Source organism: Borostomias antarcticus (genome assembly GCF_949987555.1).
Source record: "Borostomias antarcticus genome assembly, chromosome: 8".
Classification (NCBI taxonomy): Eukaryota; Metazoa; Chordata; class Actinopteri; order Stomiiformes; family Stomiidae; genus Borostomias; species Borostomias antarcticus.
The window spans coordinates 28738122-28762288 of NC_140241.1; the positions used below are offsets into that span (position 1 = coordinate 28738122).

Here is a 24167-nt window from a genome sequence, read left to right on the forward strand (position 1 = left end):
TCTGCGCGCTGGCCTGTGCGCATGCGTGCTGGAGCAAGTGGGGGAGAGGCGTGTAAAGATCATATTACAGAGGCTAAAGACCCCGTATTTGAAAACCACTACAATGCCTCGCGTTGCGGAATCTCAACTGTCGATTCATCCAATCTGATTGATGAAAACAACCGTTTAGCGGCCGAAAATAGATTTTGAGAAACTGCATTCTCGTTGCCCCGTCCACCGTCATTACATGGATATACTGGCTCGCGCTGGATTTTAAATTTCTTCTACATGCCTCCGAACTACACCAAAGTGATCTCGGTGGGTCAAACGTCTTATAATATGTCGTAAATAAGGTCCAGGTTGTCAAAAACGAGCATTGCCCTTTAAGTGTTTATTTGCTCATAAAAAACAACATATAACATTACAGTCAATGCAAATACATTTTAATAATAATAACATATGTAATCCTGCAAGAAGCTTGGGAAGCATTTACCACAGGACTAGTAAAATGACAGCAGTGTACCAAAGTGAATTTTGTGTTCTAAGGGAGGCCACACAAAATACCAACTTCTTTTAAAAACAAGAAATTCATATTTTGCTCCATGATTCAATAAAGGTTTATTTTGAATTCACAGAGATTCTCTCCAGACTGCCAACCTACACCATGGACAGTTACTGTTGGTTTTGATTTGTTTTTAAGATATTTCTACAGTATTGCTTTTTTGTATTAATGCTTATTTGTTTTATTATAGTGTTTTAAAAGCAAATAAACCTTTACTGCCCAGATAAATAGCTTTAAACATTATTTTCTTTGAAATAGGACTTTTTTGCACAGTACTGTAGCTCTGTGGAAATATACTGTACAGTAAACTCTATATCTATATCTGTCTGTGTGTCTGTGTGTGTGTGTGTGTGTGTGTGTGTGTGTGTGTGTGTGTGTGTGTGTACACCCGTTGTAACTGCCATTGTTATTGCAGTTGGGAGATAAGATGTACACTTTTGGTACACATGTCCCTTGTTGCCACACTAAGATCGGCTTTTAAACATAATTTGTGGAACCAAATAAAGTATTCAAATGTTTGTGTGACTGTCCGTGTGCAGGCTTCCAGATCGTGGGGGGGGAGAACTCAGGCCGTGTGGACCTGGGCACCATCATCAGCTCTGTCACCCCTGGGGGGCCGGCTGATGTCAACGGCAGCCTCAAGCCAGGTCTGTGGAGGGACGAGAGGGATTAACGCGCCCCCAACACCGTAGCATCCTGCTGCTACCAGCTCTGTTTATTGTAGATTGTGTGTAGCTTTTGACATGCTATATCATTTCATATCAGTTAAAATCGCACAGAAACGGACGTTTGAGATCATCTAACTTCCGTAGTTTGACGTATTTCCGACGCAAACAAGCTATGAGGGTGGGACATGCGTTTAGAGGAATTCGATTGGAACATTGACAAGTGGACGGATTTTAAGAACTTTTGACAGATTCGATAGAAGGATAGCGTTGATTGACGGGTGGATGTTGTGAGATTATTGGCCTAAAATCTAAGGTACCTGTTGACGTCATTGCACGTGACCTACCGTTTTCCAGGAAGTAAGAAATTATATACTTTGATATAAGATTACAACAAAAGTAGAATTTTTTAATTTTTTGGCATACATCGTTGAATAGGTGAACACTGACCAATTATGTGAACCAAAATGGGACAGAATGCTTTTTCATTTCAGTGCGACTTTAAGGTCACATCAGTGTTATGTCAAGTTCACGTACGGGTCGGGGAATCCAGGATAGGCGAAAAAATCCAAATACAACTAGGAGTGATGGTTAGAGAGATTCTTGGTATGGAGTTTGCATTCCAACCCAGGCATAACATGATAAACCAGGTTCATCGCACATTTTTTAAACGTTTTTACTATAGTCTAGACTTGCCTTGACAGACGAACTCCTTCAGCCAATCAGCGTAACAAAACATAGAGCAAACTTTTCTAACCCTATCCAGTCGGAAGAACAGCAACAACTTATTTTCAGATTAGAAACACTGCTAGTGCATTAGGGGTGTAACAATATATCATGCCACAACATATCGCGATACAGAAACGTCACAATACGTATCGTCAAGGTGAAAACAATATTGTGATATGTTTATTGTATATCAGTGAACACTGGCTACACAATGCTGGTAACAAACACGTCTTTTGTCTCTAGGCCTCTCCATGATATTACAACAGTTAAGCTCTAAATTCACAAAGTGTAGTGGAGTAGCGATGTGGAGAAATGCACTATTGGTGTGAACAGCAACTCTACTGCAACGCTTCACACCTGCCCTTAGTGTATCATATCGTATTGTTATCATCAACCCAATATCGTGTATCGTATCGTGAGATTAGTGTATCGTTACACCCCTATAGCGCATGCTCTTGTTGTTCTTCTCGAGTCTATTTCTGCAATAACTTCACTTATGGCTGTGTTTATTCCTCTAATGTTAACGTTAACGCTCGTTGCTTCGGCAGCTGCCATTACTGTAACAGCGTACTCCTGTATTTCTCGTCATCATCTAGGAACCAATCAGGGACTGGGGGCGGAACAGCAGTTAAAATGCAGTCTCCTGATTGGTGCCCCATTTTCTGGGAAAACTGAAATCGCTCTGGGCTGAAAGTCCAGACTCATAGTGAAAATGTAAAAAAAAAAAAAACGGTGATGCGTCTGGGTTACCAGGCTAGGCCTAACTAATACACCCCAGAGGGAAATGATCGGCTGGTCAGTGGTGAATCAGGTGTGTCCATTCAGGCTGGAGCCGATGCCTGCAGGTCAAGTTGCCCTCATTATGTGATGGTCTTCAGCAGCCGGTCAGAGATCCACAAGGTTTTCTGACGTGATTGACAGCCTTGTGTGTGTGTATGTGTGTGCGCGCGCGTGTGTGTGCGTGCGTGTGTGTGCGTGCGTGTGTGTGTCAGGTGACCGTCTGATCTCTGTGAACGAGGTGAACCTGGAGGGCCTCCCTCACGCCGCCGCCATCCAGGTGCTGCAGAACGCGCCGGATGATGTCACCCTGGTGGTCTCCCAGCCCAAGGAGCGTCTGTACGCCGGTGTGTTGGGGGACCAGGGCTCAATTCCCATCCTCGTTCGGGGGTGATGCCTAAAATGGATCATCTCTCAATCTAGTCTTCAACTCAATATTATACTACAGTAGGGCTGGGTTTAAGAAATCAATTCATCAATTCTGAATCGATTCTGAATCAAATGATTCAGAATCGATTCATGAATCCCAAAATCGATCTTTTATTTAATGAATGAATTAATAAATTAAGGAATGAATAGATCATTCATTCATTCAATGATTCATTCATTCATTCATTTTTGGAAATCAGTATTGATACCCAGCCCTAGTATTGATGTGTTGCATAACTTGGCAGTCATGTAATTAAGGTTACAGCTAAAAAAAAAAAAGTTTTTAGTAACACTAACCGAATCGATATTGAATCGAATCGAATTGAATCGTGATAATCGATTCTGAACCTTGTGAATCGGAATCGAATCGATTCTTGAAATTGGACTCGATACCCAGCCCTACACTACAGCATCTGGTAAACGCCTCCCTTTCTTCTTTCTCTGGCAGAGTCTCCATCAGGATTTGTCCCCTATCAGAGCAAGTCCCCCGTGGCGTCCGCTGGCCAGAGACAGGACCTGGACTTTGAGTCGTCCTCTGAAGAGCAGGCGGAAACAGGAAGCCCCAGCCCGCCTCTTCCCGGCGTGGCCACGCCCCCCTCGGCGTCCCCGCCCCGGCGTAGCGGCGGCAGCCTCCGCTCCCAGGACTCCGGGTCCGACGCCGCCGGCGTGGCGCCGCAGCAGCAACAGCAGCAAGTGCCCGTTAACGGCGTCCACCGCCACCCGCCTGCCGACGGTGCCGCTGCCGCAATCCCGGCGTCTCCCCACCGCCCGGACGCCGCGCCCCCGGCGCCGGAGACCTGCCCGCCGGCCCTGCCGCCCAAAACCAGGAAAGCCAAGGTCCCCGACGTCCCCAAAGACCCGGAGTACTCGGACAGAGGAGACTCTGACATGGACGAGGAGACGTACTCTAGTAGCCAGGAGAAACTCAGGCTTAGAAAGGTAGGGCCGGAACGTACCATCTCCATCACAGCGGGGGAGTTTTTAGTATGTGGGGGAAAAAAAATGATACAGGACACGTATTGTGTCGGCAGGCTTCCGAGTTCACAGCCGCTGTTGGTACCGGGCGATGTTTAAGAGATGTCGTCTTAACGGAAAAACGCCCTGACGGAACCCTGAAAGGACGTGGCATATATATGCGTCTGTCCCCAAACGCACTCTAGTCTAGTCTGCATCGCTACAGAGTCACGTCTCAAAAACGCTTGACTGTCTATGACTAACTAATCGCTTGTTAATGTCTCAGTGTCATTGCGTATGCTGCATGTCTCTCTCTCTCTCTCTCTCTCTCTCTCTCTCTCTCTCTCTCTCTCTCTACGCCCTCCCTCCCTCCTCCTCCTCCTCCCTGCGTTGTCCCCCCCTCTCTCTGCACGTCTCTTGCCTGTTAACAACGGTACATTCACTGCCGTGTGTGTTCTCTGTTTGCAGGAGCTATCTCCCCACTGCATCATGGGAAAATTAAGTGGTAATGCCCCAGGGGTCAATAGTCTCCAGCCTGGAGAGCTATTTGACGTTGAGTTGTCCAAAAAGGACAGCAACCTGGGCATAAGTGTCACGGTACTGTTCGGAAAGGTTTCCAATCTCTCTTTTGTTTTCCCCCCCACCCGCCCCCTCTCCCCTCCTCATCTCATTACTCTCGTATGTGTGTGTGTGTGGGTGTGCGTCTCTCCCCGCCCCCCCCCCCCCCCCCCCGTTCTGACCCAAAGCCGCGCCCTCTGCTTGGCTTCGCGCGGGATCGTACGCCGGCTCCCTCTTTGCATGCCGTTTTTGTTTTTCGTCCCCCCCCCATCAGGGATTCTATTTACGAACGGACGAGGAACGGCGCACGGTAACGTAGAGCAGTTAGCCGCAGCGGGTCGACTCTAGCCTCGAGATCCCCCCCCGTCGGGGTCCGGCACGCCGTTGAAACGTCGGTCGGCGGATCGGGGTGGATTTGTTTTGCACTCCTGCTCACGCCCGTTTACCGAACACCGGAGCCGCTCGGCCCGGCGCGACCCGGCCGATCCCCCTCTGATTTCGGGAGTGATTCCTCTGCATCATCCTTGATTGGCTGCATGCTTTTGTGTGTTCAATCACATGGTCTCTCTGAGCTTCCCAGACGATGTTTGGGCGTCACTGTCCTTCCTTTTCTCAGTGATTGGGCTGTCGGTCAATGTCATTTTGAAACTGAATTCTTGGTGTTGAATCTGGTGATAATGGAGGACGCAGTGGGGTGGTCAGGGGTTACGCAGTGAGGTGGTCAGGGGTTACGCAGTGGGGTGGTCAGGGGTTACGCAGTGGGGTGGTCAGGGGTTGGAGAAGTGACTGTTTTTTTTTTTTTACTTGTTCTAGCCTTTCACCTAAATCATACAATCTTACATGGACTTACATGAACTCAACACGTAATCACAGAATCGGAAAGTAATGATCACCGACTAGATTTGTGCCTGATAGTTTCACTCTAACCCTGTAGTCATTCACACACCCCAGTAACCCACCATATGATCAGTCACCTCCATCCTCCCCCCCCCCCGACACAATAAGAATCCCGCTCCGTGTAACGATGGCGGACGACTAACCGAGCTGTGCCCCCCCCAGGGCGGAGTCAACACCAGCGTGAGGCACGGGGGCGTCTACGTGAAGGCCATCATCCCCAAAGGAGCCGCGGAACTGGACGGAAGGATCCAGAAAGGTGAGCGGCGTCCGGGAGCGCTCCGCGCGGCCGATTGATGCACGCGGCGCTCGACGGGGACCGCCTTCGGCGGCGTCGTCGTCGTCATCATTAACGCCTGTGCTGTTCCCAGGTGACCGCGTGGTGGCGGTGAATGGGCGGAGTCTGGAGGGAGCCACGCACAGACAGGCCGTGGAGACGCTTAGGGACACAGGGCAGGTCAGTCGCTGCTCGCCATGGTTGTCCGACTCCTTCCTGCGCTGGCAGCGTGACACGGGGCAACCGCCGACTGATTTGACCCCCCCTCCTCCTCTTTCTACCCCTCAGATGGTTCACCTGCTCCTAGAGAAGGGTCAGCTGCCGGTGGCCAGCGTACATGCCCCCCTGACCCCACAGTGTACCACAACCTGCAGGCCCAACGAGCAGACACAGACCCAGAACCAGAACCAGACCCAGAACCAGACCCAGAACCAGACCCAGACCCAGAACCAGACCCAGAACCAGAACCAGACCCCGCAGACTCCAGAGCCCAAACCCCAGCCAGAGTACAGCTTCATCAGCGATGGTGAGCACACTGTTAAAACAATGTAATAATCCTCAAGGCTGGACTTGGGAGATGGTACACACACACACACACACACACACATGCACACACACATTATCAATACTAGGCACATCGATACATCCAAATATTTTCCCGCAATAATGTATTGATTTTCCAGCCCCTTATCGATACATTAAACTTTTTTTAGCACAAGGAAAATATACAGAACATGACAGAGAACATATACTGTATATACAGTATAGGTCTACAGTACACAAAATGAACAATATAATTCAACAATTGATACATTATTCATGTTTTAAACAGATTTTAAATCTCCTTAAATTATTTTTTAATTATGTAGAGTATTGCAATGTATGACAATATGTATCGAATCGCAATGTATTGTGATAGTCATATCGTAACCCATCTACAATATCGTGATACGTATCATATTGTGAGGTCCTTGCCAATACCCAGACCGAATCAATGCCTTCCACCATTAACTTCTATATGGTGTTTAATATGTGTGTGTGTGCGTGTGCGTGTGTGTGTGTGCGTGTGTGCGTGTGTGCGTGCGTGCGCTGGTGTCGTCTCCCCAGACAACGTGTTTGAGGTGGGCCTGCTGAAGAACTCGTCGGGTCTGGGTTTCAGCTTCAGCCGAGAGGAGCACCTCCCCAGCGAGCGGCCCGGCGCCAGCATGGTCCGCGTCAAGAAGCTGTTCCCCGGCCAGCCGGCGGCCGAGAGCGGCCTCATCAGCGTGGGCGACGTCATCCTCCGCGTCAACCACACCTCCCTGAAAGGCCTCTCTCAACACGTACGTCCTCCTGACACACAGGGTTTTCATCTCTGTAAACCCCCCCCCCCCCCCCCCCCCGGTACTATGCTAACATACATTAGCTCTCAAACTTCGAGTGCACCTGATTCGTCTCCCGTGACCCCCCACCCCCCCCACGTCTGCCTGACACACAGGGTTTTCATCTCTGTAAACCCCCCCCCCTCCCGGTACCACGCCAACATACATTAGCTCTCAAACTTCGAGTGCACCTGATTCGTCTCCCGTGACGACCCCTCTCCCTCTCCTCTATGGTAGGAGGTGATCTCTGCGCTGCGGGGGACGGGACAGGAGGTGGCTCTGCTGCTCTGCAGACCGAAACAAGGGCTCCTCCCCGAGATGGACACCTCGGCTCTGGTGAGGCCCGACGACAACACAGAACACTTCCTGGTCACCGTGGAGGAATATAAAGGGAAGGGAGGCGTCGGATATGTCACACGGGGCTCGTGCTCAGTGGCGTGCACAGACATTTTGGGGGGCAGGTGCTCAGTGGAAAAATTAGGGCACCTTGCGCGGCGAGATGTTGACAGGGAGGGGGTGGTGGGGGGGGGGGGGGGTGCTGACAGATAATTTGTATTTTGATTGCCGCGCGAGCTTAAGTATACTGATGGCTTCCCATGCTGTACCAACAACGAATTCGACCGACATTACCAAAATTACAACGCATTTTTGGGGCATTATTATTACACGCTTTTTACACGCCACTCAGTTGTCATAGCTCTTTTAGTGCTGTCAGTTTAATCATACACCGCCAGCTTGCTGTTCCATCTGACTGTGAGAGGACCACAATGGAAACAGGTTTTTAACTTCATCCTCGATGACTTTAGTCAAATTAATCAAAGTAAAAAAAACAGCACGTATTCTATGGAATACTAGCGTCACTATTCTCCCGTGTGTGTTGCAGTAGATAGAATGTGTTCATGTGTTTTCACTCGTCTTTTTATGTCCCTTTGGTAACCATGTGACTGACGGAGGTGGAACATGTCACTGGTCCAGGCTGGGGTGTAGGAACACCCCTCTGCTCTGCTGTCGGTGCTAACAGCGTGTTGTCCCCCTCCCCCGACTCCTCAGACCCCCATGTCGTCCCCTCGGAAGGTGCCGGCGGCCCAGTCGGACCCCGGCGATGCCAAGCGGGCCCCGGGCCCCGTGGAGGAGGCCCTGGAAAGACTGCTGCTCAAGAGCCCCGGCCGCCGGGACAGCTACAGCGACAGCACCAACGAGGACGAGGAGGTGGAGGAGGCCTTCAGCCCCTCCGCCCTGGAGCAGGGCAGACAGGCCTGGGACCGCAGCGTCTACCGGACCCCCGGCCCGTACCACAGCCCCTCCCAGCTGGACGACTCGGTCCGCTCGGCCTACTACTCCCCCAGCCTGTCTCTGAGCAGGTCGGACCTGGGCCGGAGGTAAGTTCCGCGCCGGAGGAGGGCGGGTGTGTGTGTGTGTGTGTGTGTGTGTGTGTGTGTGTGTGTGTGTGTGTGTGTGTGTGTGTGTGTGTGTGTGTGTGTGTGTGTGTGTGTGTGTGTGTGTGTGTGTGTGCGGGCTGAGGATGTCACCCTCTCTTCTGGATCTCTCCGCAGGCGTCCCTCCTCCCCCCAGACCGCTGACCAGGAGGGCCCCGCCCCCCAGCCCGTGATCTCCGCCCCCACCCCCCCCACCGCCGCCGCCGCGCCCAGCCCCGACCCCCTGCCCCCCCCGCTGCCCGTGCCCCTCAACCTCACCCTGCCAGACAACGGGCCGGACCTGGAGGAGTTTGTGCACGTAAGTGCTGGGGAGGGAGTCTAGTTTGGGTGATTTTAACACAAGCTTGCAGGTCGTCCAATCGCCAGAGAACTGGAGGGTCAAAACGCAAACATACATTTGGGACAGACAGTTCCCCTTTGTACTAGCAAGTAAACACCTTTTGGGGTGTGGGGAAAACGCATGGCTCTTGGTGAATTAGGAGCATCAATCAATCAATCAAAGCTTTATTTATATAGCGCATTTCATACCCAGAGGCAACACAATGCGCTTTACAGAGAACAAGGGAGGTGGGCAGACATCCCACCCCTACATATTCCAGAGGGAAGCAAAAAAAACAGTAATCACCCGAGGGCCAGATAAGTGAGCTGTAAAAATTCTTCCCTGACCCCTCTCAACGAGGCGATCGAGCAAGCTCCTGGAGTATGTTTGTCTACCGGCTAAGAACATTTATAGAGCAATAAATAACATTAAATTACATTTTCAGAGTAAGAGAGGCTAATAACATCATAGGAGAGACATGGCAAAACATTGGTGTATGTCTGTGTGTGCATAAATGTGCCTGGGCCCAGATAGAGGCAGGGGTTTGGGGTAGGGATGGGGTAGGAAAAGGATACGGACCCGGGTTAGGGTGAGGGGAAGGGGATCTGAGCCCAGGACTGGTGTATGTCAGTGTGTGTGTGAGTGTGCCTGGGTCCAGGTAGAGGCAGGGGTCAGGGGTAGGGTTGGGGTAGGAAGAGGATACGGACCCGGGGTAGGGTGAGGGGAAGGGGGTACTGGACCCAGGCCTAAGGCCGGAAGTGGACTGTTGTATGTCTGTGTGTGTGTGTGTGTGTGTTAACTAATTTGCTACGACATCTGCAGCAGATACAGGGAAGCATCTCTTCGTTATCGCCTCTCTGTTTCCACATACCTCTGGGCATCTTTGCCTTTCTTTTCATACAACTTATCCGTGGTACTCCTCAAACTTTGCTTTCTGTCTGCCACATCTTCCCTAAGCCATTTCTGTTTCTTGGTCCTATCTGTTTTGTACTTTCTGTGACCTGCCTGCATCTGCACACACACACACACACACACACACACACCTCACGTTCACATAAGCAACTCTTACTGTGCTGTTATTTGAGTTGTTTTAGGCACACAGGCCCAATTCAATGCAGCAAAAAACTGAGTAATTGTTGCAGATACATGGCCGCCTCCATGTTCTCCAGAGGGGAGCTGACACTCTGGCTCTCCTGGTTGCTCTGCACTGGTGTTACCAGTCAAACAGTGCTATTGTGCTCATGTCAATTCAATTCTAAATGTTTGTCCAACTGGGATGTTCATATAGTGATGATTAAGGTAACGGCTAGCCCGCTAGCCTGTTTACCCCTGTAGTTTGGTACTCTTAAGTTAGCTTAGTTAGCTTATATTAGCCAGTTAGCTGATATTTAGCCCAGTTTGTTGACGGCGACGGTGTTTGCTTGTCCCTCAGGACGTGGAGCTTAAAGTGTCTCTGGTCAAGTCTGAGAAAGGAAGTCTGGGCTTCACGCTGACCAAAGGAAATGACCTGGGCTGCTACATCCACGACATCATCCAGGACCCAGCCAAGGGAGATGGCCGGCTGAGGGCGGGCGACAGAATGATCACGGTACGTACGGTATACTTACCGGACAGACCCTGACGTTTACTGTAACACTGCATGTTCAAGAGAACAGAGGAATCATGCACAGTATACTTCCTGGACAGATACTAACTCTCAAAGGGACAGCATTACCATACTCAGTATGATACTGTATAATTCCTGGAGAAACACACATTCTCTTCTAAAGCTCTAAAAGCACACATGTCCTAAATTCCCCCCACTTGACAAACCAAACCCTGGTGTTCCATCACAAGCCAATGTCAGGTCAGGAGGTCAGGAGGTCAGGTAACGCTAGACACATTTATATTTCACTACTCTTGCACTTTGGCTTCAGCACTAGATTATGTTCTTAGTCACTTGTTTAGAAAGGAGATGCACTTGTGAGTTCTGGTGACTAGTAGTACACTGACTACCTACGTTAAATTAATTGTTGTAAGTCGCTTTGGATAAAAGCGTCTGCTAAATGACTGTAATGTAAGTGACACTTTAAGGTGTCGCTTAGTGAGGTAATGCGTTTCGTCAGATGGCCTCTAGAGGGCGTCGTTGACTAAGTCTTTTTTATTTGATTTGATCTGTGTCTGGTCCTTAACTGATAATTACCTGACACAACCACCAGCTACCAGCCTACCGCTTCTTAGCTAACACGCTTAGCAGCCTGTGTTTTTTCCTGGACATAATTAACATTATATATCTGCTCCTCTCACGCACCACTGTGTATGCACTATAAGAATAGACACAGACAAACATTGGATTACATTTCCTTCAGCTGGTTAAAACGTGCCGTGGGGCTGTACAGGATCGGTGCTTGTTAGGCCTGCACACGGGTGGGAGCAGAATAACCACGGTGTACTCGAAAAGGCAACAACTGGTGGTGGGGCGGCTGTAGCTCAGTTGGTAGAGCGGGTCGTTCAATGATCGAAGGGTCAGTGGTTCGAATCCCAGCTCCGCCTGTCCACACGTCGAAGTGTCCTTGAGCAAGACACCTAACCCCAAATTGCTCCCAATGAGCAGGTTAGCACCTTGCATGGCAGCTACCGCCATTGGTGTGTGAATGTGTGTGAATGGGTGAACGAGAGGCCATTGCAAAGCGCTTTGAGTGCCTCTAAGGTGGAAAAGCGCTATTTAAGTGCAGTCCATTTACCATTACCTTTAACACCTCCCGTCTGGCCGCGTTAGTTTTCTCGTTGACGTTTCACCAGGACTCGACCTCCGTCTCTGTCCCCTCCACCTAACCCCCTAGGCTCCTCCCCTTCCAGGTGAACACCACCGACGTGTCCAGCATGGGCCACACCGAGGTGGTGAACCTGGTGCGGGCCGCCCCCCGGGTGGTGGACCTGGTGGTGGGGAGGGTCCTGGAGCCGCCCAAGCCCCCCATAGAGGCCCACCTGCTGCCCGACATCTGCTTCCTGTGCCCGGACCAGACATCGGGTAAGGCCGCGCCCCGGGGCCACACCGGGCCGTCTCGCTTGTCCGTATCCGTGGGTGGGGGTGGGGTTGGGGGGGGGGGGGAGCCTTGTCGGCAGACGGTAGAGATGGGGGGGGGGGGGGGGGCAGATGTTAGAGAGGGTGGGGGTGGGGGGGCAGACGGTAGAGATGGGGGGGGGGGGGGGGCAGATGTTAGAGAGGGTGGGGGTGGGGGCAGACGGTAGAGATGGTGGGTAGAGATGGTGGGGGGGGGCAGACGATAGAGATGGGGGGGGGGGAGGGGCAGATGTTAGAGATGACGCATCCACACGCGTCCGTCATCTAGAGACTTCATTTCCGACAACAAATGTCGAGTGTTTTGGCCGTCGGACGAGAAACGCAATTATCCATTTTGCCGATGGTCTGCACAAGTCTGCACCGGCGTTCTCCACATTCCCTACCGGCGTTCTCCACATTCCCTACCGGCGTTCTCCACATCCCCTACCGGCGTTCTCCACATCCCCTACCGGCGTTCTCCACATTCCCTACCGGCGTTCTCCACATTCCCTACCGGCGTTCTCCACATTCCCTACCGGCGTTCTCCACATCCCCTACCGGCGTTCTCCACATTCCCTACCGGCGTTCTCCACATCCCCTACCGGCGTTCTCCACATTCCCTACCGGCGTTCTCCACATTCCCTACCGGCGTTCTCCACATTCCCTACCGGCGTTCTCCACATTCTGCGCACGGATCAAAGCGGACAGCGCCGGCGTTCTGTGCGCGTCCTGTCTGTTCCCTGACGGACCAGCGTGGCCCTACAGTCAGCACGCCCTCCCGTACGAGCCTGAGGCAGATGGGATCAGCTTACCGTGTCAGTCTCGCCTCGTCAGCCTCCCAGATAATGATCACTGTCAACAAAGCCTCCTGCGCGTCACATGGGAAGGACTCTTGTTGTTCCTGAGGAAATGACATGGGGTGTGTCAGCTTCAGGTTTCACTACCACACCAGGAAGTGCTCCGTTTGCATTGCCTGGCTTCGCTGGCTCGGTAGGTACCGAATTTATTGAACCTACTCGGCCGTACCGGGAACCGCAGCTCGACGGGCGAATCGGGACTAGCCGGGCCTCGGTGTCTCGACTGACTGACCTGTCCTCCCAGGGCTGCTGCTGGACGGGGGCAGCGACAGCGTGTACGGCGTGCTGTACGTCAAGGACGTGGTGCCCGGCTCGGCGGCGTCGGTGGAGGGTAGCCTGAGGCAGCTGGACCTCATCCACTACATCAACGGAGCTCCGACCGTGGACCTGACCCTCAGCGAGAGCACCAGGCTGCTGGAGCTCTCCCTCCGAGACCTCACGCTGAAGGCCACCAGGTAAACGCGCATGCACGCACGGCCGCGTCGCATTAAACGATACAGGGAACAGGAGTTCTGGGATTCGGCAAGAAATGCTAAACGGATAATAGATAGATAGATAGATAGATAGATAGATAGATAGATAGATAGATAGATAGATAGATAGATAGATAGATAGATAGATAGATAGATAGATAGATAGATAGATAAAGGTGTGAATTATTCAACAAAGCCACGTGAACTCTGGTTCTTGGTCTATGCTGACAGCTGTGTTCCTCCCCTCCATCTCTCATTTCAACAGGGATGGACAGCCTGTTTCCCCCGGGCAGAAAAGTGTTTCATTTCTCAACAACAACCTCAGCCCAAAGGTCCCCGCCAGCATGAACGGTGTGTACAGTATCAGACATGAGAAAACACATATGGAGACAGACGGTAGATCTTTTAATGAACTCTATCCACAAAGAAAGAGCAGATAAATCCAAATGAACAAACGTACACAATGCTGTCGGATATGAAAGACCCGCGCGTAGATACGAACTATTGATGTAACCGGTGGATTTGTAGATGTGCTGTATTTGAACAATGCTCTCTCATCTAAACGTGCCCTGTCGTAAGCACAGCGGGGACGTGCCTAACATGACACCCCGGGCTGTGACTTGACACCGCCTCTCTCCTGTGTTGTTAGGTTATCTTCATGGGGGCGACCGCAGAGGTACAGAAGCGCTGTCCACGCTGTGTCCTCTAGAGGTAAACGCCCTGTCCACATGCTCACAAGTACTAGCTGAGGCAAACGGAAATTTATGACAATAGACCTACGCCTAACACCGTGTCCTAACTGCTTGCGACGCGAGCAACAGAACGCGACATCGCATGCTTGCTGTCCTAATTGAAACCGTTAAATTTCCTGTTCTGTTACGTCACTTGTCTATATTCCCAACTGAAGACAGTTAAAGAACGAACGCCTGTCAACGCGAGCGACAGGAGGAAAATAGGAACAGGGCGAGCGTCAAAAGGGCAGTTAAAACGTTGCGCCGCTTCGCGCTGCGTCGCTCGCGTCCAGTTAGGACATAACAGCAGAAAACAAAGCAATGGAACGCATTTTGTCGCTGACGCTAGCTCGCGTCGCGTGTAGTTAGGACACGGTGTAAGGCGTTTTTCACTCACGGAAGCCTAGACAAGCTTGTGCTGTACCTCTGTTGTAAGGACAGCTGGTAGTGTTAAATGGTGCTGTGTGCTGATCCTGCAGGAAGAGGTCATTCAGCTGGAGCTGGACAAGCCGGCGTCCGGCGGCCTGGGCTTCTCAGTCATCGGGGGGGAGAGGGGCATCTTTGTCAAGTCCATCACCCCTGGCGGGGTCGCAGAATCCTCCGACCGGCTGCAAGTGGGGGACAGGCTACTGAAGGTGAGTTAGACCCCGGGGGGGTATCCTATGATGCCGCAGTGGCGCTCGATGGCCAGTAGGCGGCGGGGGTGGGGGGGATGGGGGTGGGGGGGGTTAGAAGCAGGAGTCGCCGGGGCCGATGCGAGACATTGGCGACGACGCTGAGGTTTGCGCGTCCGCAGGTGAACGAGGAGCTCATGACGGGGGTGTCCCACACCAAGGCCGTCACCACCATCCGCAAAGCCAAAGGCCTGGTCCGCCTCGCCGTGTCCCGCCCGCCCGACCAGAACCCCAACACGTACCTGGCCTATCTCCCCATCAACTCGGATAAGTGCAACGGCAACGCGGGTAAGGCAGGACTGACCGTCAGGTCCAGTTTAGGTTGAGCGAAGTACTTGAAATGAAGTGTGGCTTTCGAGGGTGCTGATTTTCAACACTGAAGCGGTCGACTGCCCATCTCTGTAAGCAGCTGTCCACTTAAACCACATCTCCTACCGTACCCTACTGTACGTACCGTACCCTACTGTACCCTACTGTACCTCCGGGCAGGTCTTGGTTGATGAGTACACATTTCACTTTAAATAATAATTCCATTAAACGGAGCCTTCATTCGTTAGTTATGGGACTACAGTGATTTTTTCCCTCAGCCTGTTCCACCTGTCTTACCCACTTCCTGTTCCTGTCTTACCCACTTCCTGTTCCACCTGTCTTACCCACTTCCTGTTCCTGTCTTACCCACTTCCTGTTCCTGTCTTACCCACTTCCTGTTCCTGTCTTACCCACTTCCTGTTCCTGTCTTACCCACTTCCTGTTGCGTTGTCAGATGTCAGTGAGGACAGTGGAGTGAAAACCAGACTGGGTAGCCCCCCTGCAGAGCACAAGTCCACCAGCCTCCCAGCCATACCGCCCATAGGTAGCCTGCTCTGCGCCTGCTATATGTATTCAGACTGCAGGGTGTTTGTCATGTACATTACTTCGAACACGTTCCAGCAGGGTGTAGTGGAGGGTATTTTACATATATATTATATAGGGTGTATTACAGAGGTATACAGCGGTATACGGAGTATACCCACTTCTTTGTCTATGGACCCACAGTATACACACTTCTTTAAACACCACTTATGTAAAAATATTGCTATAGTATTATACCCACTTCTTTAGTCAGAGTATACCCACTTCTTTAGTCACCACTACACCCCTGCGTACCAGTAGTAGCAGACTTATTTGTAGTCAGTTTGTAGTCCTGTCTCTGTGGTTGTGTGTTGACGTTGTGTGTGTGTGTGTGTGTGTGTGTGTGTGTGTGTGTGTGTTCTCCTGTGTGAGAAGACTATGAGGAAGGCTCCGTGGAGGGGAGGAGAGAGGCGGAGCAGAGCGCTGAGCTGTCTGAGGACACCGACTGTGATGGCTCCTCCCTGCCCGAGGACTCTCCTGAGGTACACACACACACACACACACACACACACTGCGGCTCACCGATCCGCCATACACACACAGCACACGGGTCAAAACTTAAGCGCTCAGCTTTTCGCCGTGAACTACAACCGCTGTTCCATCGTGTGTTATTTCAGACTTCGCGGAAAGCCGAATGGCAGGAGGAGTGCGTCGACGACCCGCTGAACGAGAAGTAAGGAGCGGACAGAACTCTAGAGCTGAGCGTTGCGACGCCAGGGGGCCCTAAAGGTTCTCGTGTTTTACTCATCCCTGTGTTGTTGTCGTTGTGTACCGCGCGCCGCCGCCACCAGTTACCTGCAGATGGGCGCCGAGCAGCCGGAGGAGGACGAGATCACGTGGGGCAGCGACGACCTTCCCATCGAGAACATCAACTCCAAGTTCACCGACGGTGAGCTCGGCCCCCCACCGCGCACGCCAGTTTTTTTTAAATAAAATCGTGGTGCTGAAAAATGTAAACTTGTGTAATTTGTGATTACTTACAGCTGCGTTTCATTTTTCCGTTTCACTGTATTTGTACACTAGAGGGTGCATGACCGGTGTCACTCAGTCACAATTTTTCATCTTGGTTTGTTTATATATCGTATCAAGACCGCGTTATCGAGAAGTGCATTTTATTGTGAGCTGAGTGTATCGTACCATCATGACTGTATCTTTAGACTGGTTACTGGCCTCACACTCGTGTCAAAAGTGTAAAAACATCTGGAAAAACTTTCATTGCAGATCGGTCAGTCTCTTTAACCCAACCGCTGCGTCATCATGTCTTCTCACCAGATGGACCGATCATCACGGAGGACGAGCTGACCTCCCTGCCCCTGGTGAAGGTGGTCCCCGATGGCCAGTTCACGGGGTCCAAGCTCAACACGGTGGTCCGGATGCTTCGAGGACTGCTGGAGCAGAAGGTTCCCCTGCAGGAGTTTGAGGTGATGATCTGTTACTCTGTCACCCGGGACGGATCTCCATCCTGCCTCCACGCAGCCAGAAGCAGTTGTATTTACACCATGTGTCATTATAAGTCTTGAACTAGAATACATTAAGCTTGGTTATTTACGCTCTGCCTGGAAGCCAGACTCGTCGCAAAAAAGAAATAGTTAGTCAATCAATCAATCAATCAAAGCTTTATTTGTATAGCGCATTTCATACCCAGAGGCAACACAATGCGCTTTACAGAGAACAAGGGAGGAGGGCATACGACCCACTCTCTACATATTCCAGAGGGAAGCAAAAACACAGTAATCACCCGGGGGCCAGATAAGTGAGCTGTAAAAATTCTTCCCCGACCCCTCTCAACAAGGCGATGGAGCAAGCTCCAGGAGTATGTTTGTCTACCGGCTAAGTTAGTAGTTTCATCGTAGAGTCTGGATGTCCCAATCGCCCAGAACGATTTGAGTCTTCCCAGGAAATGAGGCACCAAGCAGCAGACTGAATTTTAACTGCTGTTCCGCCCCCTGTGTGAGCGCTAACGTTAACATTAGAAGAATAAACACAGCCATAAGTGAAGTTAGTGCAGAAATAGACTCAATAACAGCAATCAAAGTAGAACAAGAGTATGCACTAGCAGAGTTTCTCAGTGGAAAAGATGTTTTTGCCATTCTTCCAACTTGATTTGGCAAACAAGTTTGATCTATGTTTTGTTACACTGGTTGGCTGAAGGACTTGTCTGTCAAGGCGAGTACTCCCGCCCACTCAAATCATTCTGGGAGGCTGGAAGTCCAGATCGTGAAAACTATTTTTCTTTCGCGATGAAGTGTGGCTTCCAGGCTAATTTACGCTGACTAATCAGGAAACAGCAGTTTGATACTGTAGTAGATTCATACCCGTGTCATTGTTTGTTTTTTATCGAAGGATGTTCACTGAGCTGTTCTGTTGTTTCCAACAGAATCTCCAGAATCTCCAGCCACTGGATGACTGTCTGATTGGCCAGACGAAGGAAAACAAGAAGAAGAATCGCTACAAGAACATTGTCCCCTGTGAGTGGTGCAGAAAGACTGAGCATCTGAATGTGATGCTAGCATTGATCAGTTCTGATTCCTTCAGTAAAATGTGTCGGCCCCTTAGAGAATATACTAGCATCTCATAGTCTGTGTTATGGTCCTAATTCATCATTCTAATGATTCCACTCTGTGTTCTCGTCTCCTCAGTTGACAGCACCAGAGTCGTCCTGGGCAAAGACGGAGGGTATATAAATGCTAATTTCATCAAGATGCCAGTGAAAGATGAGAACTTCATGTACATCGCCTGTCAAGGGCCCCTACCAACCACTCTGGGGGACTTCTGGCAAATGGTCTGGGAGCAGAAATCCAACGTGATCGCCATGATGACCCAGGAAGTGGAGGGGGGAAAGGTCAAGTGTCAGCGTTACTGGCCCGACACGCCCAGGACCGCTGAAATGGTGGACGACAGACTGCAGGTCACCCTGGTCAAGGACCAGCACCTGGACAACTTTGTCATCCGTCTCATAGAGGTCAAAGACATCCATGTGAGTATCCATTTTGATTTCATTTGACGGCTTCTCGTACTGTATTTTCAAGTACAGTACATACAGTCGGAACAGACGCTCAGTATTTTGTTTGTTTATGTACAGTATGTGTTTGTCTGTCTGTGTTGATGTGTGTGTGTTTGTGTGTTTATGTCTGTACATACAGTCGGAACAGACGCTCAGTATTTTGTTTGTTTATGTACAGTATGTGTTTGTCTGTCTGTGTTGATGTGTGTGTGTGTGTGTGTGTTTATGTCTGTGCTGCCAAAGATATACAGTTATTGTGTATCTCTTCCCTCCAGACGAATGAAATTCAGCGGGTCACTCATCTGAACTACACGGGTTGGCCCGACCACGGAACGCCCTCTCAGCCTGAACAGCTGCTCACCTTCATATCCTACATGAGGCACATTCACCAATCGGGACCCATTATCACACACTGCAGCGCAGGGATTGGCCGATCCGGAACTCTCATTTGCATAGATGTGGTTCTGGGTCTCATCAGCAAAGATGCTGATGTAAGTATAGCGACAAGCCGACAGCCACTGCTCCGATCACGGCCCAATCAGAAACCATGTAGCCCTAAACGGAGAGAATGTACTGTATTCTGAAATACATGTTTCTGTTTAGTTTGATATTTCAGATGTGGTACGAAACATGAGACTTCAGAGGCAAGGAATGGTCCAAACAGAGGTAATTTCAATCAATCAATCAATCAATCAATCAATCAATCAAATAAATAAAAGCTTTGATAATTTGACAATCTTGCTCTTTTCACTCATAATATCCTACAGGATACTGCCTTGATCCTTTCCATAATTCATGTCTAACATTTCCCATGTCTCCCATATCCCTCTTACTCCCAGGAACAATATATTTTCTGCTATCAAGTGATTTTATACGTGCTCAGATGTCTTCAAGCAGAGGAGAAAATATCAGGATAGCACGACGACAACTCCTCCTGGGGGGTCAGACCTTCCTCTCCTGGGGGGGTCAGACTCCTATACACAGCCTTCCTCTCCTGGGGGGGTCAGACTCCTATACACAGCCTTCCTCTCCTGGGGGGGTCAGACTCCTATACACAGCCTTCCTCTCCTGGGGGGGTCAGACTCCTATACACAGCCTTCCTCTCCTGGGGGGTCAGACTCCACAGCCTTCCTCTCCTGGGGGGTCAGACTCCTATACACAGCCTTCCTCTCCTGGGGGGGTCAGACTCCACAGCCTTCCTCTCCTGGGGGGTCAGACTCCTATACACAGCCTTCCTCTCCTGGGGGGTCAGACTCCTATACACAGCCTTCCTCTCCTGGGGGGGTCAGACTCCTATACACAGCCTTCCTCTCCTGGGGGGGTCAGACTCCTATACACAGCCTTCCTCTCCTGGGGGGTCAGACTCCACAGCCTTCCTCTCCTGGGGGGTCAGACTCCTATACACAGCCTTCCTCTCCTGGGGGGGTCAGACTCCTATACACAGCCTTCCTCTCCTGGGGGGGGCAGACTCCTATACACAGCCTTCCTCTCCTGGGGGGTCAGACTCCTATACACAGCCTTCCTCTCCTGGGGGGTCAGACTCCTATACACAGCCTTCCTCTCCTGGGGGGTCAGACTCCTATACACAGCCTTCCTCTCCTGGGGGGGTCAGACTCCTATACACAGCCTTCCTCTCCTGGGGGGGTCAGACTCCTATACACAGCCTTCCTCTCCTGGGGGGTCAGACTCCTATACACAGCCTTCCTCTCCTGGGGGGGGGGGGTCGGACTCCTATACACAGCCTTCCTCTCCTGGGGGGGTCAGACTCCTATACACAGCCTTCCTCTCCTGGGGGGGTCAGACTTAGAACAAAGATGGAGGAGAGTTTACACAGCACCTTTTACAGACAGAAGCAAGCCTTTGTAGCTGTGGACTTGCAAACCACAGCCCAAGTTGTTACATTGCCTTATAAACATTCTGTTCCATGAAAGCAAATTCCATATATTTTTATGTTTGCTTTTGAGTTCCTCTCCCCTCTTTGGCTGCTACTACTCTTAATGCATTCACGAGAACTGTTGATTTTATTGAATAAATAAATCTAGCATTGTCATATGTACATATGTCTTGTCAACCACAAGAAAACAGTTTTTTTTTTATAGATTCTTGGATATTATGAAATCAGAATCAGAAACAGGTTTATTGCCAAGTAAGTTTTCACATACAAGGAATTTGCTTTGGTCTGATGACGCATACGAATAAACAGTGCGAGGACAAAACAGGCAAGTGCAAAGTACATTAACATAAGTGACAAATACAATACAAATACACTATATAATAATATACGTGACAAATTAACAATAGAAGATATGAAAAAGTGTTATAAGAATAAATACAAAGAAATGCCTGTTTGAGTCAGGATACCAGTCTGTGTCAGTGGTGGTCTGGGGCCTTGTTGATGAGGTCAGCTGCAGTCGGAAAGAAACTATTGTTGTGCCGTGAGGTTTTGGTCCTGATAGAGGGCAGCCTCCTGCCAGAGGGGAGTGGTTCAAAGAGGCCAGAGTGGGAGGGGTCGGCCACTTTCTTTCCTCCAATCAGGGCCCTGGAGGTGTGCAGGTCCTGGAGGGACGGCATGTTGCAGCCAATGACTCTCATCAGAGCGGATGACATGCTGCAGTCTACCCTGAATATGAAAGTGATGAATGAATTCATATTTTATGTGGAACAAAATCTTTCTTGTGTATTTTAAAAGCTATTCTATGCTGGAACTTGCCTTGACAGAATACTATGACAGTATTTGCGTTGTAAATCTATTATTGCTGACTGCCTGAGGTAATCAATGAAATTAAAGTGTACATATTCATCTCTGAAACTGTGGATGTTTTAAAATGTTTAAACATATTTTCAATTTGTAAATAAAAGTCAAACATTTACATGTGGTTGGGTGGTATATTTCAATTCATGTTAAAATGTTCTAACTGTTCTACAATGAACCCAAGAGGGGAGATGACTAATTGCACAATAATAGGTACCCTTCCTATAAGTATAGAATTAGCTGGGATGTGTTCGATAAGGTCCCATCAGTTCAAAGGTGTATCCAGCAGTGTAATAGCCTTAGTAGTGGTTATGAGTTTAGGCATTTTACATTTAAAAAGGTTTACACCTTTGAAGCGTGCCATGTACATCTAGAGTACATCATGAGTGTAATTAAAAGTATTCAAGAACTAGTGGAATGGATTTGTTTTCCAATTCTACTGTAGGAAGCAAAATAGCGTGGGTATTTGAGGCCTTTACTACTGTAGATGAGAGTAACACATTTGTTCTCTGATTGTACTGTCAGCCTGGACTACCCTCTGTGGATTATACACTAAACTAAATGGTTCTATAGGCCAGTTGAAATGCTAAATATTTATTAGAGTGTAAGACAAACCAGATCATGAATATAAAGTAAGAGACCAGCTCTAAATCATGTTTTTAGTATTAAATGGACTAGCTACACTTATATAGCGCTTTTCCACCTTAGGGGCACTCAAAGCGCTTTACAATGGCCTCTCATTCACCCATTCTCATGGTAGCTGCCATGCAAGGTGCTAACCTGCTCATTGGGAGCAATTTGGGGTTAGGTGTCTTGCTCATGGACACTTCGACATGTGGACAGTCGGAGCTGGGATTCGAACCACTGACCCTTCGATCACTGAACGACCCGCACTACCAACTGAGCTACAGCCGCCCCTAGTATTAGTCTTCCTCCTTCTCCTCAGTCCTTCTCCAGGGCAGCCATCTTCTCTGGCCTCGGAACTCCCCTCTCCTCCATACCCTCACCCAAATACCAATGCACAACAGCTCTCTTGGCATAAATCAGGTCAAACCTGGTTGTCCAGTCGACTCCAGGCCTCCGCAATGGCGGTGATGTTGCTCAGCATGCACCCAGCCCTCTGGACCTTGGCCAGGGCCCTCGGGACCTTGGCCAGGTCCCCTCCAGGGCCCTCTGGACCTTGGCCAGGGCCCCTCCAGGGCCCACTGTGGGGGCTCGTAGTTAGATTCTTTAATCACCATGGGGAAAATGTGTGGTTTCAGCAGTGGGAAAAAGTACAGCGGAATAAAGAATATACATTGAGAATGTACTGTACGAAGTTCAATTAGAAATATAGACAGTATGCATAAATATAGGATATATATATAGTCTGTATAGATATCAAATCAAAAATCAAATTTATTTCTAAAACATATTTAAAAACAACTCACGTTGACCAATGTTAAAGCGGGCAGTAAAAATACAATAAGAATCACAACAAAAAGACTAAAAAAAATACAAAATGACAAGCATCAACAGTAAGAAGCCCCTACAAAATGAGAGCATAGATATAGGCACATACAGTATAAAATAAAATCACAGCAGACTTTAGTGATCGCCGGGACAGACAGCTGCTCATGGTACGCCCGTAAGATGACGGGCGCGTAGGTGACCAGGGGGAAGTGGATGTGGGTATGAGGTTGGTCTGGAACCGTCAGGTCCACGTTGAGGGGTCTGTCGAAGCGCAGGGAGGCGGTGATGGAGACGCTCTGGGAGATGAAGCGATTCAGGTTGTTGTAGGATGGGCCCTCCATGGTGAGGTTACGCTTGCAGATGTCAAAGACGGCCTCTTTGTCCCTCATGAAGGAGCAGTCCGAGTTCTCCAGGGGGGGCATGGGTGGTCAGGGTGGAGATGTACGGCTCCACCACATCTGGGGAGCTGGGTAGACTCTATTTATCCACATTTTCAACCAAAAATGAAGTTAAGGTCTTTTGCCTTTGGAGAGTAGAACAGTTAGACCAAACAGATGGGTATGACCAGCCACAAATAATGCAATTCTGGCCAATTGTGTACTAATGCAGCTAAATTAATATGAATAATATGCTGATCATTTCCCAACATTTTCACGTCTGTGTCAATGAAATGTTGTATTACTTTGACCAATGAAGGCCTATCCAAAGAGGCCGACTTCAAATCTAGATTCTGTAATCCTGATCTTGTGGTATCTGGATCAGAATGATCTTATCTGGAAATTATTTGAAGAACCAGGACAAAGCCTACAATTCAGTTCAATTCAGATCAATTTGATCTGGGATAGCAAAAAAAGGGATTACAAAATCTGGATCCAGATGAAATGTTTTGAAATACTGGGCCATGATGAGTAACAGCTCGAGGGTTGCAGTAACACTGGACCGCCAGTAGAGGGAGACATAGACTGCGTTCCAATACTGAGCAATGAACCATGGTCAATATGAAACTGAGTAGCCAAATATCCTCTCATTAAACAAAGAAATAAAAAGCTTTACAGTCACCTGAAAAACGCAATTATGACCATGAGAATTGTGCAGCTGTTTTATAGAGACATCAATCAAGTTAATTGAGTGCACCGGCTCTCAACTCCTCCTTGATCTAAAGAAACAGTGTTTTTATTTTCAAGGCTGTTTAACCTACAGATTACACACTATTAACCTAAAACTATCTTCACATATTGCGTTTAGATTATAAATATTGGGTATTGTCCTGATGGACTTCCTATCAAAAGTGGGTAATTTGTGGGCAGCTCATTTATGCACAGTGATTAGCCGGCAGCAATACCGAAAAGA

General features: G+C 49.5%; 1 protein-coding gene across 1 annotated transcript in view; it reads left to right on the plus strand.

Annotated features, from left to right (window-relative positions):
* ptpn13 (protein tyrosine phosphatase non-receptor type 13) overlaps window positions 1–19530 on the plus strand; it is a gene marked incomplete at both ends in the record, with an annotated part of 58569 nt that extends 39039 nt beyond the window's left edge. Inside the window, 29 exons of the mRNA XM_084442588.1 lie at window positions 1081–1188; window positions 2928–3059; window positions 3590–4080; window positions 4564–4692; window positions 5713–5806; window positions 5919–6004; window positions 6113–6182; window positions 6279–6350; window positions 6932–7146; window positions 7423–7521; window positions 8236–8564; window positions 8811–8919; window positions 10373–10528; window positions 11779–11950; window positions 13085–13295; window positions 13579–13664; window positions 13963–14024; window positions 14524–14679; window positions 14841–15006; window positions 15482–15571; window positions 15985–16091; window positions 16227–16282; window positions 16401–16498; window positions 16882–17030; window positions 17987–18077; window positions 18249–18586; window positions 18889–19104; window positions 19217–19279; window positions 19453–19530. Of these exons, the coding sequence (XP_084298714.1) occupies window positions 1081–1188; window positions 2928–3059; window positions 3590–4080; window positions 4564–4692; window positions 5713–5806; window positions 5919–6004; window positions 6113–6182; window positions 6279–6350; window positions 6932–7146; window positions 7423–7521; window positions 8236–8564; window positions 8811–8919; window positions 10373–10528; window positions 11779–11950; window positions 13085–13295; window positions 13579–13664; window positions 13963–14024; window positions 14524–14679; window positions 14841–15006; window positions 15482–15571; window positions 15985–16091; window positions 16227–16282; window positions 16401–16498; window positions 16882–17030; window positions 17987–18077; window positions 18249–18586; window positions 18889–19104; window positions 19217–19279; window positions 19453–19530 (4229 nt within the window). The remainder of the gene's footprint in view (window positions 1–1080; window positions 1189–2927; window positions 3060–3589; window positions 4081–4563; window positions 4693–5712; window positions 5807–5918; window positions 6005–6112; window positions 6183–6278; window positions 6351–6931; window positions 7147–7422; window positions 7522–8235; window positions 8565–8810; window positions 8920–10372; window positions 10529–11778; window positions 11951–13084; window positions 13296–13578; window positions 13665–13962; window positions 14025–14523; window positions 14680–14840; window positions 15007–15481; window positions 15572–15984; window positions 16092–16226; window positions 16283–16400; window positions 16499–16881; window positions 17031–17986; window positions 18078–18248; window positions 18587–18888; window positions 19105–19216; window positions 19280–19452) is intronic.
* Between the last annotated feature and the right edge of the window lie 4637 nt (window positions 19531–24167).